The 16,060-nt window shown below is 32.0% G+C and overlaps 2 protein-coding genes across 2 annotated transcripts; one reads left to right on the top strand and one right to left on the bottom strand.

Moving 5' to 3' along the window:
* The first annotated feature begins 301 nt into the window (after positions 1–301).
* On the top strand, positions 302–3,206 carry LOC121119427 (phenoloxidase-activating factor 2). The gene is made up of 3 exons (XM_040714088.2): positions 302–1,194; positions 1,258–1,986; positions 2,040–3,206. The coding sequence occupies exons 2-3, from the start codon at positions 1,271–1,273 to the stop codon at positions 3,088–3,090; spliced, it is 1,767 nt and encodes a 588-aa protein (XP_040570022.1). The 5' UTR covers positions 302–1,194; positions 1,258–1,270; the 3' UTR covers positions 3,091–3,206.
* A 6,145-nt stretch (positions 3,207–9,351) lies between these two features.
* LOC121119595 (phenoloxidase-activating factor 2-like) lies at positions 9,352–11,329 on the bottom strand. The gene is made up of 2 exons (XM_040714299.2): positions 10,583–11,329; positions 9,352–10,518 (listed from the first exon to the last, which is right to left on the bottom strand). The coding sequence occupies exons 1-2, from the start codon at positions 11,275–11,277 to the stop codon at positions 9,519–9,521; spliced, it is 1,695 nt and encodes a 564-aa protein (XP_040570233.1). The 5' UTR covers positions 11,278–11,329; the 3' UTR covers positions 9,352–9,518.
* Between the last annotated feature and the right edge of the window lie 4,731 nt (positions 11,330–16,060).

Here is a 16,060-nt window from a genome sequence, read left to right on the forward strand (position 1 = left end):
CCACTTATCAATAATAACGGGGCATACTTGGCTTAAATTGGATTATTTTAACACTTCCGATAAAGCATTGAAATAAAGCAAATATACGAAATTAATTTTTCAACAACCTATTTAAGAGTTGGGATCGCTAAAAAGGTACAATTGTAGAGTTTTCATAGTCATTATTCTTTTATTTTTAAATAGAAAAAAACAATTTCTGAAGGAAAACACTATTCATATTTAAGACAGATTATGTACATTGATGACCAACCAATATAATAACTGGAAACTCAATAGGCAATGAAAAGGGAGAGTCAACCGTCAGCTGATATTTTATATTGTATCTATGTATTAAAAACCCACGAGTAGTATTATTTATGTAGTAGTAAACAGCTGAAAGACGAGTCGCTCTTCTTCCACGTTTTATTCAATAGGTTGTGCATCCAGTTATTATATAGGTCTGTAGTATTTATACACACCTTATTTTTTTAAAGTCCTTATGACTCCATTATATTTACTTAAAAAGTTACTTTTTAACAAAAAGTTTTTGTGGAGCCAAAAAAACAAACAAAATTCAATATGAAATATCTATTTCGTCAAAAATGGCCCTATATATATTTTTTTTTTTAAACTCTCAAAATCTACACACATTAACATCTCGTAATATTACATAGCTTATAATGGCTATGGAAAAAAATATTGTTTTTTTCATGGGTGTATAAATATATTTGATGTTATTAATTATTTAATGGATTTATTATCTATGGATTATTTATTATATTAAAGTAATGCGCATGAACATTGTTACAAATATCTATGTCATTCAGGCAAAATACGAAAATGTATATCAATGTTCTATTTTTTATAAACTTGAAAAGAAGAATTTTGTGGAAATACATTGTAATTAAACTTAACATATAAATGAGTGTAATTAAATATAGTAAACGAGTTTTGTAAGACCCCCCTCCCTGTAATTCCCTGACATACTCATTAGGGAACGAGGGTTATATTCTCTCCTTCTGTATACTTGTTGTTTAGCATGGAATATCCCAAAATAATTATTACTTTTTTCTTCTTGTACTAGTTTTATAAAAATTTCATATAAGAAAATCACCATATAAAAATCAACTCAATGTCTCAATCACGTATCCAGTAGCTCAAAACACTCAAAGGGGACAGGAGCTCAAAAAAACTATCACTTTTTAAATATAAAATGTAAGTAAAAATATCAATTTAAATATTCAAAATTAAAATACAACTCATCAATTTCCTTTTTAGATACTAAAATAGTATGAAAGTTCTCATATATTTAGTCTCCTTGGTGTTGATCGTTCGTGGACACCCTCAAGGATATGGCGTCGTAGATGAAGCTGGACCAGGAGAAGACGACTTGAATTTAATTGATGATGTTTTTGGAGGTGGAAAAACAAATGATGCAGGAAACAATGGAGGTATTGGAGAAATCAACAGTAAGCCTGAGCCAAATTACGGTGATGGAGGATCCCATGTGAATGAAGTGGTAGATACCTCATATGAGGACTGTGCCTACTATGCAGATCAAGACTACAAATGTGTTCCATACTACACCTGTGAAGATGGAGAGATTGTAACAGATGGAGGTGGACTCATTGATATTCGTTCATCCTTTGCTGCTGTTCTTGATCCTGCTTCTTCCAAATGTCCTGGATACCTTGAAGTCTGTTGTCGTCATCCCGACTTTAGTACAAATTCGCCTGTCGTTACTCAAACCACAACTCCAGAACCAGTGACTCAACCACCAAAGCCAAGAACCTATATACCAGAATGTGGAAGAAGAAACATTGGAGGAGTCGGAGTACGAATTCAAAATGATAAATTCAAAGGAAGTACTCAATTTGGTGAATGGCCCCATATGTGTGCTGTATTAGAAATCCAAGCTGTTGCATATGGAGAAGATATCAATAAATATGTTTGTGGAGCCTCTCTTATTGCTCCTGGAGTAGTTTTAACTGGAGCTCATTGTGTTGCGTAAGTAATTCGAATTATAAAGATGTATCATCATGTTAAAGTTTAATTTACAGTAAGATACCCAAGGAAAATATCAAAATTAGATGTGGTGAATGGGATACACAGAAACAAATCGAGCCTAGTGAACATCAAGATCGCTTTGTTGAAGCTCTTAAAGTCCATCCTCTTTTCGACCCCAAAAATTTGAAGAATGACTTTGCCCTACTTTTCATGGAAGAAGATTTTAAGTTGGCTCCTCATGTTGACACTATTTGCTTGCCAGACAACCTTGCTGGAATCAACAGCTACGATCAAGAGGATTGTTTTGCTACTGGCTGGGGTAAGGACAAATTTGGAAAGCTAGGTGAATATCAAGTTATTATGAAACAAGTTAATATGGACATGGTGAACGCTACTGAATGCGAGAGAAGATTGAGAAGAACCCGACTTGGAGTAGATTTTGAATTGGACAAATCTTTTGTCTGTGCCGGTGGAGAAAAGGATAGAGATACCTGCAAGGGTGATGGAGGTGGTCCATTGGTTTGCCCATTGCATAGAGAGGGAAGTGGGGATGGCTATGGTGTTGTTCAACCTCATAAATACATTCAAGCTGGAATCATTGCCTGGGGTATTGACTGTGGTGTAGAAGGTAATCCCGGAGTTTATGCCAATGTTGCTGATGGTCTTTGTTTTATTGACTGGGCTACTCAATGCCAAACTGGAATTCCTCAATACTTTAACATCACAGGATGTGAAAATTGGGCCTCTCATCAAATTGAGAGCATCAAATATAAAATCCACGAGTACCAAAAGAAATTGAATTACATTACCAAAGACGGAAGTGGAACCAAATCCAATATCAGAAATCTTCATCGTAGAATAAATAAAGAGAAAAAGCGTTTAGAGGGGTTTGAAGAGGAACAGTCGATCTGTATTGCTGCCTCTGGCTATGTAGAAATCAATACAGACATTCTTGGTACTGATGGACGACTTATTAATGACAATTCATCTGAAGAAAATTCCAGTGAAGAGGACTCTGATGGAGTATACGGAGATAAAGACCAAAATGGTGGTAAGTATCATCCTGAGCCTATTGTGGATGAGCCAATCGCATCCGGGTACTAAATTAATATGAACCTCAAATACATGGATTAACATCATTTCTATCAAATAATATCAATGTTTTAGTAATATTTATTAAACATACATTCAGAATGAAAATATACAATTTTGTTTTCGAAGATTTGTACTACGCTTTATTCATAGAGGAGAGTAGTGGGTGTGTGGGTGAAGAGACAATTGAACAATATGTATTTGGGAAACAGCTGTGGGAGAGAATCAAATATCTATATTTTAAAAAAAATACAAAGGAAGTAGAATGTCAATCAACCAAATGCTCTATTATTTCAAGATAAGTCGCGGCGGCACATTTTAAATTGAATTACTGCTTGTTTACAGTGTATTTGTTTTCAATGCTCTTTCTCTGCAAAAACATGTATTTATCAAAGCATATTCCTATACAGATCTTATTATGCTTTTATTTTCAAGTCAGGAACTTAGATATATTGTTGTTTTTTTAAACTAGATTATCATACGCAGTTATTTATTGAATATGATGTAAGCAGTTTCTGACTGCATATTAGTGTGGCGTAAATTGACTTTTTCCACTTACAGATATTTAACAATAGATAAAGGGATATTGTGAATATGATATGAATCACATTATTATTTTGTACCCATATGGTTTTTTTTTTGTTTTTTTTTGGCAAGATATCATATGGAAAATAAATTTATAGATATTTCTTATTCAGAATTTTAATACAGATTTTAAAAAAACTAACTCAATCTGATCAACTCTCTATGTACATTGTATAATCAGTATCCCTATACATTTGTAGATAGGGAGCTCTGGAGCAAATCTACATCGTTTTATTGGTAGGTCATATTTAATTCAGACTCGTTGGATACCAACTTAGGTCCAGAATCAGTGCTAAGTCATGGATTAAAATGAAATTGCTCTCTTGGAGTTGACCGCAGATTAATCTTTTTGAGGCTGCAAATGGAAAACTGTATCAGTCTCAAATCGAAATGAGTAACTTATTAAGTATGATGTCATAACAGTCTTATTTAAACAGATATTTTGGTCGAGAAGTGGTATTAAGTCGTTGAACGACATTTAATCATTCTCAACCTTTAGATTATTGTTTAGTTTATCTTACACCTCAAATTAAAATTCTATCGGTTTCAGATTGAAATGAGTAACTTAGTTAGTATGACGTCAAAAGTCAATATTTTTATCTAGAAGTGGTTTAAATTTGTTAATCAATATTAAATAGTTGTTACTTTATTGATTGCTGTATAATTGATCTTAGAATGGTACTGCCAATTAGTCGGTCTCATATCAGAATAAGTCACTTAGTTCATATGACGTTATACAAAAAAAGTTTGCTTATTTGAAATCAAAATTGATATGAAAGAAAATAATTGAGCTACATTTTACCGTCGGGACTTTGTACAATAATCATCTCTTTAGTAAATGAACGTTTAGTGATATATTATAAATCATAGTCATGTATACTCCTTTGATACCATTGATAAATTAGTTTTATTTTAATGAATATTCGTGTATGTTCAGCACAATGAGACATCATTAATCTGAAAGTCAGCCATCTTGATGGCATAAAAACTAAATTTTAGAAGAAAAATAACCCTTCATCCTATATACAACAACAAGATTTTTTAAGAGAAATTTGTAAATTTCTTTTAAAAATTTGATTTGAATTTATATAAACGCGATCGTTCTGAAAGGCTAAGGAATATAAATATATGCCTGAACAACATTATCCGCATCAAGCCCATAAAGGATTATAATTTTTATCAATACCCACTAATCTTTAGAGTCAATATTTTATTAACAATATATAAGTTTTATTGCAAAAAAATATATACTTTGTATTGAACAAACGAAAGAATGAAAAAAAACACTTTGGTAATAATATAAAAATTGATTATCACTTTTGCAAACATATAAATTCAGAGTATGTAAAACATTATGTATACGAACATACATACAAAGCTCATTCTTTATTTCAAAATGGGTTTCATAAATCTTTCATTGTATTTAGATGTGTACACATCTTGGAAAGAATAAGAGATTGAATAATGGAATTTACCCACGTATTTATACAGTCAAATAATAATTATTGTTAATGCGGATATTAAGTCATAAACATACAAAAAAGAAAAATAGAATTATAAAAGCACGAAAAAAAGGAGTAAAAATTTATTTCGCTGAGGATGAAACTTACATGTGATAACTATAGAAGATGCCCATTGACAGAATATTTTTTCTTTCAAAATAATTGACACTTTTTACAGAAATTAAATAGACTTATTTCTCCATTTAAAAAGCATGAAATGTTCAATAAAATTGTTACTAAGTATAGTTAAGGATATTCCGACGATTAATTTATTCGTGAATGTCACATTCAGAATTTTTTTTCTTCAAAATAATGTATAAAACTATAGTTTCATGCCCTTTTGTCACTGTGACTTCATTTTTAATATTTGAAACCCATAGAAAAATGTTATATGTATATATTTAAAATTTATTTGCTGATGATGGGACACAACGCAAAAGTCTTGGAGACATTTGAGACCACATCTGGTATTGCTGTTTCCTCAAAATAACTTTTAGAGCAGGGGTGTCAAAGATACAGCCGGCGGCCCGAAACCAACTGCAATGAAGCTCAATCAGGCCCGAGGGATAATTGCAAAAAAAAAGTAAAAAAAATACATAAAATATTAAAAAAAAAATTCATAATTATTTATAAATTCTTATGTACAAAATTGAAACAATATCCTTTATTGCTGTTCCATTCCTTTTTTAATTTCTTGTTTTTTTTATATTTCCCTAATGGAAAGCTTTTTGAATATATTTCCACCTAATCCGATGGTAAATCAAACTTTGCTCTTTATTTCTCTGCTTACCCATATTAGCAATAATGTCGTTATCTAAAAAAAAAGTGGTTAAGGAGTGTAGTACTTTTCAAGAAAATGGACCACATCATATTTTTACGGAACCCCAAAAGAAACCACTGTGATTGTTGTCTTTGCAACATGTTTCGGTATGCAAGGAACATAATATTCGGCGTCACTAATAAAAGTCACCGCAGTGCCAAATATGCCACATTAAAAGGACAAATGAGAACAGATAAGGTCAATGAATTTCTTGCAGGTCTGAGGAAACAGAAGTGAACCCTTGACCACATTCGAGAAGTAAGTGAAGCTTCAGTAAATGCCAGCTACCTAATTGCCAATAAAATAGTATTAGCATCAAAGCTGTACTCTGACATTGATTTTGTTAAAAGATTCATAATGTAAGCGTCTGGACTAGTATGTCCCGAGAATCGGCAAGCCTTTTCCAATATCAGCCTGACGAGAAACGTAATAGCTGAGAGGATTTTGGAACTATCGGAAGATTTGACCAGTCAATTGAAGCAAAGAGTTGAGTGTTTTATTGCATTTTCTGTTTCAATTGACGAGAGCACTGACATCACGGATGTGGCTCAATTGGCGATATTTATCTGTGGTATTGATAATACATTGACATTACTGAAGAATTTATTGAGTTGGTACTCATGATGGACACAACAACAGGTGAAGACATTTTTGTGTCTGACCTAGCTGCAGTGAACAGGGTGGAAGTGGACTAGTCAGGCGCGGTCAGCATTGCTACAGACGGCGCACCATCCATGATCAGAAAAAAGGCAGGGGTGTTGACAAAGTTTAAAGTGAAAGTACAAGTATACAATAGAGGAGATTGCTCCTGGGCAGTCCATTGTATTTTGCACCAGGAGGCATTGTGTTTTCAGTCTTAGAAAATGGGCCAGTTTATGGAAGTGGTTGTTGTAACTGTAAATTTTATCCTAGACAGAGGGATAAACCATTGTCAGTTTATACCTTTCTTCATGACAGGAACATTACACACAACCTACCGTATCAGAGTGAAGTGAGATGGTTAAGCCGAGGCGCTGTGTTGATGCATTTCTATTATCTACGAGAGGAGATCAGTCATTTCGTGGAGAAAAAAAGGAAAAACAGTTCCAGAATTACAATCCCAGAAATGGCTATAGGATATTCATTACTGAGCACTTGAAAAGACATAAAAAAATGTTGCAAGGACGCAAAAAAGTTGTCACACAGTTTTATGACGAGAAAAAAAAAGCATTTAAATTGAAACTGGCTTTGCGGGAGACCCAAATGGAAAGTAGCGACCTGCTCATTTTCCATGCCTCATAAATGTGTATGAAGAAAGAACTTATATAGACTTTTAGAATCAAGTTTTAGTTAAATTAAACAATGTACCTTCTTTTTTTTACGTAAGAACAAAGGAAATGCATGATGTTTTGGTTATTTAGAGCCAAGTATGCTATCATTTTAATAGACCGGCCCTGAAAAAACACATTACGCTCGTATTTAACAAAAAAAAAAAAGATCAGCCGCCAAATCTATCCCCAAAAAAGTTTAAAGTTTATCTTTAGAGGATATTGTTAAATTTTGTCGTTTGTATTATAAACACCACTTGCAAAATTCGCCATCATGAAAATTTCTTCCCAAAATTAAGGATTCATTTTTCGATGTAATGACGAATAATTCAGTATTATTTAAAAATGTATGAACCTAAACGGAAAAAAGCACGACCAACACCCCAGAAAGAAGGAATGTAAACAAACTTTAATATATTTAATGAGTATTTTTCAAATATTTGTAGTTATTATGAGTGTTATTTTGAATTAAAAAAATATTACTTGTTTCATTTTGTCTCCAGCTGAAAAGTAGTGTACTTACAGAATCTGTACAGGTACACATGAAGTGTCTTCTATTACAAAACCAAAGGAGCTGGGTTTTTATGTGAGGTAGTTGAAGATACCAAATCTTACATTTTATATGACTGCAAAGCTCTACGGCCAGTTTTTTACGTCGATGCAAAGGAGGTAGAATCCTCTTTTGGAGGAAAAATTCTGAGGGACGAATTTTTCGCTTTGACATCCCTAAAGAAGATCCTATATTATGACGTTATAACGAAAGTACAATAATACCTTTATTCACTTAAAGGAATTAGCAATTAATGACGCCACAAATGTTCTGTCAGAAAACATTGTTAAGAGACAATGCCATTTATTGGGCTATGAGCTTCGTTTACTTATATTAGTTTGTAAACAAGGAGGAATAATTATATTTAATATATATGATTCAATTCGGTAATATTCTAAGTGGAAGAAGATATCCTTGCAGTTTTTGAAGAGAGTATAACTTTTTATTTTATTTTTGTGGTTTGATAGATTTTTTTGTTGTTGATATTTTTACTGTTGTTAGGTCTTGGTAATGTGATTTAATTTTAAACTGGAATGTTTATTTAATTTTTTTAGTAATGTAATTGTTCCTAATATTTTATATTATTTTAAATTGATGTGTACATATATAATGATTTTATCATAATCAGTTATAAATATAAATAAATTATTTGAAGATTAAAAATACCAGACTCATTTTTTTATATAATTCATTGATGATTTACTCTGTGTTGATGAGCCATATTATGGGCCTTCTGAAGCCTTAAATCATTTATAATTGTCTATAAATATTTTATTGGTCATCTTTTCCAGAGTAATTTCACACTTTCTTGCTTTTTTTGAATATATTTAAAACTTACATGGTAGATTACCTTTTGGTAACCTAATATTGTTTGTAAGGGTGTCAAATGCATAAATTAAAGATAAAAGCAACAAAAGATATGATAAAGAAATGCAAAATATAAGCAAAAAAGCTCAGCATGCATAATTAATTTAGGTCTTTGTTAAACTTGCTATTTTGAGAAGTTTTATTAAATGAATTAACATATTTGCTGAATTGTTTTTTCGTTGTGGGCATTTTACTTTAAAATTCTGCCTATTCAAAAAATAAGTAAATACATATTTTTTTAAATATTTTTTTAATAGTAATTTATCAATAATTATTTTGTAGATTGATTGCTTTTCTTCGATATTATATAGTCCTATAAAACACATTTTTCTTCTTAATGCCTTCATAAATTTGGTATGAGGCACACGGAAGTTTCTACTCTATAAATAGAGCATTAAAAGAGCCTTTTTTTGGTTAAATAGTTTATTGCTTTTAAAACTATTGATTAATGGCAATTTAGGTAAAAAATAAAAGAAACTAAATGGCTTTTTAAGATTCAACATGAGAAAATTACTACCATTATCCAAAGTAAAAAAGAAACGAAAGATGAGAGGTTTTATTAATAGAATAACCCCAAGAATAAAGATTTGATTGCAGATTTTATATTTTCTAATGAGTAATTACATATTTTGTACTAATGTATGTGTAATGTATGTCTGGATGTATTTATCATATTAAGAATATAAATAAATTAAATTAAGTTAAAAATAATATAAACTGTTAATTATGCCCTGGAAATGGAAGAGGAAAGTAATGTTTTAAATAAATAATCAATAGTGCTTCGATGAAGATGCATCTACAATCTTAGACTACTGATAACTTACTTCAATAAATTGATTATTTATAGAAGTGAGATCTAGAAAATTTTCTCCTTCGCCATTCGTTCTTCCTAATCCAGAGATGTCGATGATATTTTCTTGATTTATTTCTCCATAGCCTGACACAGCAATACAAATAGAATGTTCATCTTCAAAGTTTTTCAAAACTCTTTCAGATTTTTTTATTCTTCGGTGGAGATTTCTAAGGTTGAATGAAGTTCCACTTCCGTTTCTTGTGATATAGTCTATTCTCTTTTGGTAGTCGTAGATGTTGTACTTGAGTGACTGGACTTGTTGAAGGGCCCAGTTTTCACAACCTTTTATCTTGAAGTATTGAGGAATTCCAGTTTGGCATTGAGTAGCCCAATCAATGAAACAGAGACCATCGGCAACATTGGCATATACTCCAGGATTACCTTCCACACCACAGTCTATACCCCAGGCAATAATACCAGCTTGAACATATTTAGGTTCTTGGACAACACCAAAGTCATTGTTGCTTCGCCCTCTATTCAATGGACAAACAAGCGGGCCACCTCCATCACCCTCGCAGGTATCTCTGTCCTTTTCTCCACCGGCACAGACAAATGATTTGTCCAATTCAAAATCTACTCCAAGTCGTGTTCTTCTTAATCTTCTCTCGCACTCAGTGGCGTTCACCATGTCCATTTTGACTTGTTTCATTATGACTTGATATTCACCATGTTTTCCATATTTGTCCTTGCCCCAACCTGTAGCAAAGCAATCATTTTGATGGTAGCTGTAGATTCCAGCTAGATTGTCTGGTAGGCAAATGGTGTCAACATGAGGAGCCAACTTAAAATCTTCTTCTGTAAACAGGAGGGCAAAGTCATTCATCAAATTCTTGTGGTCAAATTGAGGATGGATTTTCACGTATTCAACAAATCGGTCTTGATGTTCACTAGGCTCTATTTCCTTTTGTGAATCCCATTCACCACATCTGACTTTCATTTTTTCTTTTGAAATTTTACTGTAAGAGATTTAATAAAATAAATAATATGTACACTTTTAATAACATGAAATTCAACACTTACTCCACACAATGCGCCCCAGTTAAAACTACTCCAGGGGCAATGAGAGACGCTCCACAAACATATTTATTGATATCTTCTCCATATGCAACAGCTTGTACTTCCAATACAGCGCACATATGTGGCCATTCACCAAATTGGGTACTTCCTTTGTATTTATTATTTTGAATTCGTACTCCGACTCCTCCAACGTTTCTTCGTCCACATTCTGGTATATAGGTTCTTGGCTTTGGTGGTTGAGTCACTGGTTCCGGAGTAATGGTTTGAGGCGAATTTGTACTAAAGTCGGGATGACGACAACAAACTTCAAGGTATCCAGGGCATTTGGAAGAAGCAGGATCAAGAACGGCGGCAAAAGATGAACGGATATCAATGAGTCCACCTCCATCTGTTACAATTTCCCCATCTTCACAGTTGTAGTAGGGAACACATTTGTAGTCTTGATCTGCATAGTAGGCGCATTCTTCATAGGAGGTATCCACTACCTCATTCACGTGAGATCCTCCATCACCGTAACTTGGCTGAGGTTCTTCAATACCTCCATAAACTTCATTAATTGGCTTTATTCCTCCAAATATGTCATCAATTAAATTGAGATCAGCGTATGAACTCCCTTCGATATTTTCTGTACTGTATCCTTGTGGTTTGGCTTTAATCGATAATGCAATTGACAATAGAAAATAAATAAAAATCTTCATTTTTCTTTGATTGTAGATGCTTTTGTGATTGACCTAATAAATACTAGGTGATTTTCTTTGCAAATGTATATGTTTTTCTTATAAGTTAGAAGTTAAAACTAATGGTTTTGTTATAAGTACTTTTGTCTTTTATACGATTTGTTGTTGTTTTTTGGGAGCAAATGTTTTGGGACATCCCTAACTGACTTAGCATCAAATAGATAATATAAGCATACAACCAATGCTCTTTTAATTTTGGGGATTTACCCTAGTATAAGACAGGAAAAGTAGACATGCACTGGTTTTTTTTCTTTCAATTCTTCAGAATATAACTAGGAAGCTTACGGGACTCTTACTCTATATACCTTGTTCCTAACGGTTTTTAAGCAGGAATATAAATATAAAGTGTTACAACCAATCCCACCCTTCCTAATTATGAATGCAACGTAAGAGAGAAAACCTTAAGAGCAAGCTCCACATCTGACGTCATTAGCAAATAAATAATGACGTAATAAACTTTTGTAAATAAACATTATACATAGAAGTGATATATTTTTACATATATACGGCTTAATTTCGCCAATTTGACAAATAATCTTTAGCAATCAGAAAACCCATATGTACTTTTTGATAAATTGAAGCATACCTTACTTAAATATGAAATTTTTGACACTGTCAAATTCTAAATATAAGTATGGGACTCTGCAGACTCCTCTCGACATAAAAACCAGCAGATATAGTCGAGAGGGTTGGTATCAGGGCTGTAGGGGGGGGGGGGGGGGCAAAAGTGTCAAAAAAGAGTTCAAATGAACTCAAAAGACTAATTCAACAGAATTTTGCTACGGAGGAGATGGGTTTCTTTCATTACTGGTGTCGAAAGTAGTCTCTTCGCCCTCACAAGGTTCTTTCCACCCACTTTTTGATAGCTTTCTGGATAGTCTGGTTTTAAATGCCAAGATATCTTTTATGGGCCCTTATGGTTTTCTTTTACACATCCGTGTCTTGTTTCACCTTTTTTGACAGGCCCTTTTTTCCTCTTCAACGTTTCCGACTTCCTGACGGCATTGGAATCATATTATTTTTTATTTTGTCGTTTCCCATTACTTTATGATTTCCGTGTTGAGACTCAGTTTCAAACCGATTTGAACCGATATTTCGATGAAAACTGCAGTCTTTTTCTTTCATTGAATTTTAATTGTTTTCAAATCGCGTTCTGGTATTTACGTCTTACTCTAAGTAATAATTTTTACCCATTCCAGTTATACGATTTGTACAAAGTAACTTGTAATGATGTCATCAACATTACATATATTCAAAAATTGTTCTACACCGAATTTTAAATAAAACTGATATTTATTTGCAAACTATCCCAATTGAATTTTTGTAATGGGCCTATCCATACCAAACTTCTTTAATACACCAAATTAGTTCAGTTCTTTAAAAAAAATCCAACGGGCTTAAACCAGTCTTCAACTTCCATACCAAAATCCAAAAATAGTTGCTATCTTACTTTGATGTGAACCTTTCATAATAAACTATTAAATAACGTGAATCCTTGGTTTAAATATTAATATATCTCGATTAAATACAGGGCCTGTCTCATTCATTAAATAGTTTTTAATGGAAAGATACTTATCTTATCTTATAGGTAATTGGATGTACCTGAAAGATAAAGACAATAGATAAATCATTACATTGTCTAACAATGTAATTACTTATTATCTTTTGGGACGCTTGATATTTTTACCTTCTCAATTAAAGCTCGTTTCTACTTATTTAAGCGTCACATCGTGCATTTTTGAAACTCTGCGAGGAACATTAATCAAGAACTCTTATGGTATTTTAGTCTACATTATCCTACAATTTACAAAAAAAAAAGAGGTTTTGTCAAGACAAATGATAAATACTATGCGTAAAAATTATCAAACCATATGCATATACTACCTATTTTTTATTGACAAGGCTTGATGCTCCATTCAAAACGCCTGTGATATTTAATTAATATGAATGAATTTTTATTTCTTAGATGAAATATTACTTTACGAAATCCAAACATATATCCAGACAAACTTTGCTTTCTTAATAGAAATTTGTAAATAAGCGGCATTTTTGGGGGCCTGTAAAAATCCGTGTATAATTATATTTTATACTTCCATACGGCATTATACACTATAACCTATTGCTGTAGTCTTCAAACTGTCATACCAGTACTGCTGGTAGTACGCCATTTTCCTTTAGCGGTACGTGAAGAAAACGTCCTGAATAGACTAAATCTCAGCTATTGTATATTTAGTTTTGGGATAATGCCAGTGTTTGGAGATTTTGATATTTTCTTAAGAAGTAAACACTATAAGAAGTTAATAATCCACTAGTTTATAAATCATATTTCAATAATTTATATAATAGTGCTGCTTGTTATACCGGAGTACTGACGCATCTAAAACGGTAATAAACTAAATATTGAAACCGGTATTTACAAATCAATTGCCATTAAAATAAATAAATTGACCCGCCAATGATGTAACTTTAAATTGCTGACCCCTCCCTCTACTCCTAACAAAAATGTCCTATGTGAAAAAAGCGAAATGAGATTTTTATTTTATACAAAACAACCCATTAAATTTCTAAGTTAGCCTCCGGCCAGTACAAAAATATTTTTGATACCCCTGTAATTGCATGTAAATTTTTCATTATGAAATTTTTATTTTATAATTTTGTTAGAAAAAGTATGAAAACACTAATACTTATGTTGGTACTGGAACTAGTACAAAAAAAAATTGGTTTCTTGTCTACTTATACAATTATGTCCCTTTAAATTTTATTTAGTGACGAGGATACACTTTTCCATCTTCATCAAATATCAGATACAACTTTCCAAAAATATTTTTGTTAAATTACTTAAAGACACTAAAATAAGAGAAAGTAGGATTAATTCTAGTTATTAGCTTATAATATTCTAGTACAAGAGATTTGGATGGCCTGATTCCCAGATATCAATCCCCTCGAAATTGTTTGAAAGTAAATTTTACATTAAAATATGATAAATTTATCATTTAAATAGGTTTTTTTTTACTTAAAATAGTGTTATTAATCATAATGTTAAGGTAGATTAAAAGTAACCATGTGGTGGTATTTTTCGGTAGGACGGTACTATACTTGTCCCAGGGTAGCACAATTAAATAAGTATTATAGTAAAGTGTTATTGGAACTTTAATTTTCAGTGGTGCTATTATTCCATAGAAATGAATAAAAGTTGCATAGGATCCGCGATGGTCAATATGAAAAATGCAGGGTTCATAAGATATTTTTGCCCTTTCAAAAGTGTGCCCCCCTCCCTGAATATAAAAACACTTTCTCCGCCACTGTAAGTGTATGTAAATTTCCCTTAACAACATTTTTATTTAATATTTTTGTCAAAAAGTTTCAAAATATCAATACAAGTTTTGGTATCGTGACAGCGCTACAGTATATTTTTTAACTAAAGCCAATGCAAAAAATGTCATTCCAACTCTTTTAGAGCACATAAATGTTATTCGGTGACACTCCATATCATATATAATATGTGTACATATACAATTGCTCATTAGCAAAAATACAAAGTAATAATCTTATCTTCGCTTTTGAGTTCGACATATTGAAGTATGCTAGCCATATAAAAAATTATTATTTTCATCAATTCAATCTTTATCTTGCATAGTGCATTAAACCTGTCTAATGTCTATGGGGGTTCGTGGATTTAATATGTACAATGTATTTACATATTAAAAACCAAGGGTTGCCTCATAAAATTGGCGTTTTCATGACTTTAACAAATTTCTTCTCTGAAATATTTTGAAAGACAATTTGCTGAGAAATACTAAATTAATTTGATTATATTTATTGGAGTATTACTTTCAGTAAGATCAACCATTTAAAACCCCACGATTAACCATAATACTTTCCAATTAAGCATTTCATAAACCATTTATTGAATTGACGTAAATCCTGAATTAACCAAACCATCATCGTATACAACGTGTTCAAAAAGTAAGAATACTTTTTTATTTAGGAAAATATATATATTTATGCATTAATATTTATGTTTTCCCCTTCAAAGTTATACCCCTCAGAAACAATACACTTGTGCCAACATTTTTCAAATCTTCGAAGCACTTCTTATAAGAACTTTTTGATATAACTTTGTGTTATTCCAGCGATGCTGTCTATATCCCTTCAAACGCTGCAAGACTCTTTTCTTTTGTAGGTCTCTTCAGTTTTGGAAACAAGAAAAAGTCGCATGGGGCTAATCCGTTGAATATGGTGGCTGAGGTGTAGGATTTGGCCAAAACATGCAACTATTTTTTTGGTCAAAATTAAGCAGTTTCGGAACAAAATTCCCTGACACTCGTTTCATGCCGAAAACGTTTGAAAAAAAAATATGGCAAGAGCCAACCGATATATCAATATTATAATATACAACAGTGATTCGACGGTTTTCGAAACAATTTCCTTAAAGACTCCAACGTCTTTATCCGTTTTTTTATTATTATTATGATTTTTAATTTTGCATTCAATCCACAAATTAAATATATAAATATATATCAAATGATTTCTACCACAATAGGAAAAAGTGTGTTTTTTTTCAAGTTATTGAAACTCATAAATTGATTTACGTTGTTCAGTCTTCATATTTGATATTATACATATCAAAATATCTCCACATTATGATGAGAGACAAGAAAAAACATTTATGTAAAAGAACACTTTTAAACTTCTCGACCCCTTAATTATTTGTTATAAAGCTTGTTCAGCGCAAATGAGTGTC

The sequence above is a fragment of the Lepeophtheirus salmonis genome, chromosome 6, assembly GCF_016086655.4.
Source record: "Lepeophtheirus salmonis chromosome 6, UVic_Lsal_1.4, whole genome shotgun sequence".
Classification (NCBI taxonomy): Eukaryota; Metazoa; Arthropoda; class Copepoda; order Siphonostomatoida; family Caligidae; genus Lepeophtheirus; species Lepeophtheirus salmonis.

What these genes read in the sequence shown, in the direction of transcription:
- LOC121119427 (XM_040714088.2), top strand. Translation starts at nt 1,271, where the DNA reads ATGAAAGTTCTCATATATTTAGTCTCCTTGGTGTTGATCGTTCGTGGA. An exon ending in ACTGGAGCTCATTGTGTTGC is followed by an intron (nt 1,987 to 2,039) that starts GTAAGTAATTCG and finishes TTTAATTTACAG; the next exon opens with TAAGATACCCAAGGAAAATA.
- LOC121119595 (XM_040714299.2), bottom strand. Translation starts at nt 11,277, where the DNA reads ATGAAGATTTTTATTTATTTTCTATTGTCAATTGCATTATCGATTAAA. An exon ending in ACTGGGGCGCATTGTGTGGA is followed by an intron (nt 10,519 to 10,582) that starts GTAAGTGTTGAA and finishes AATCTCTTACAG; the next exon opens with TAAAATTTCAAAAGAAAAAA.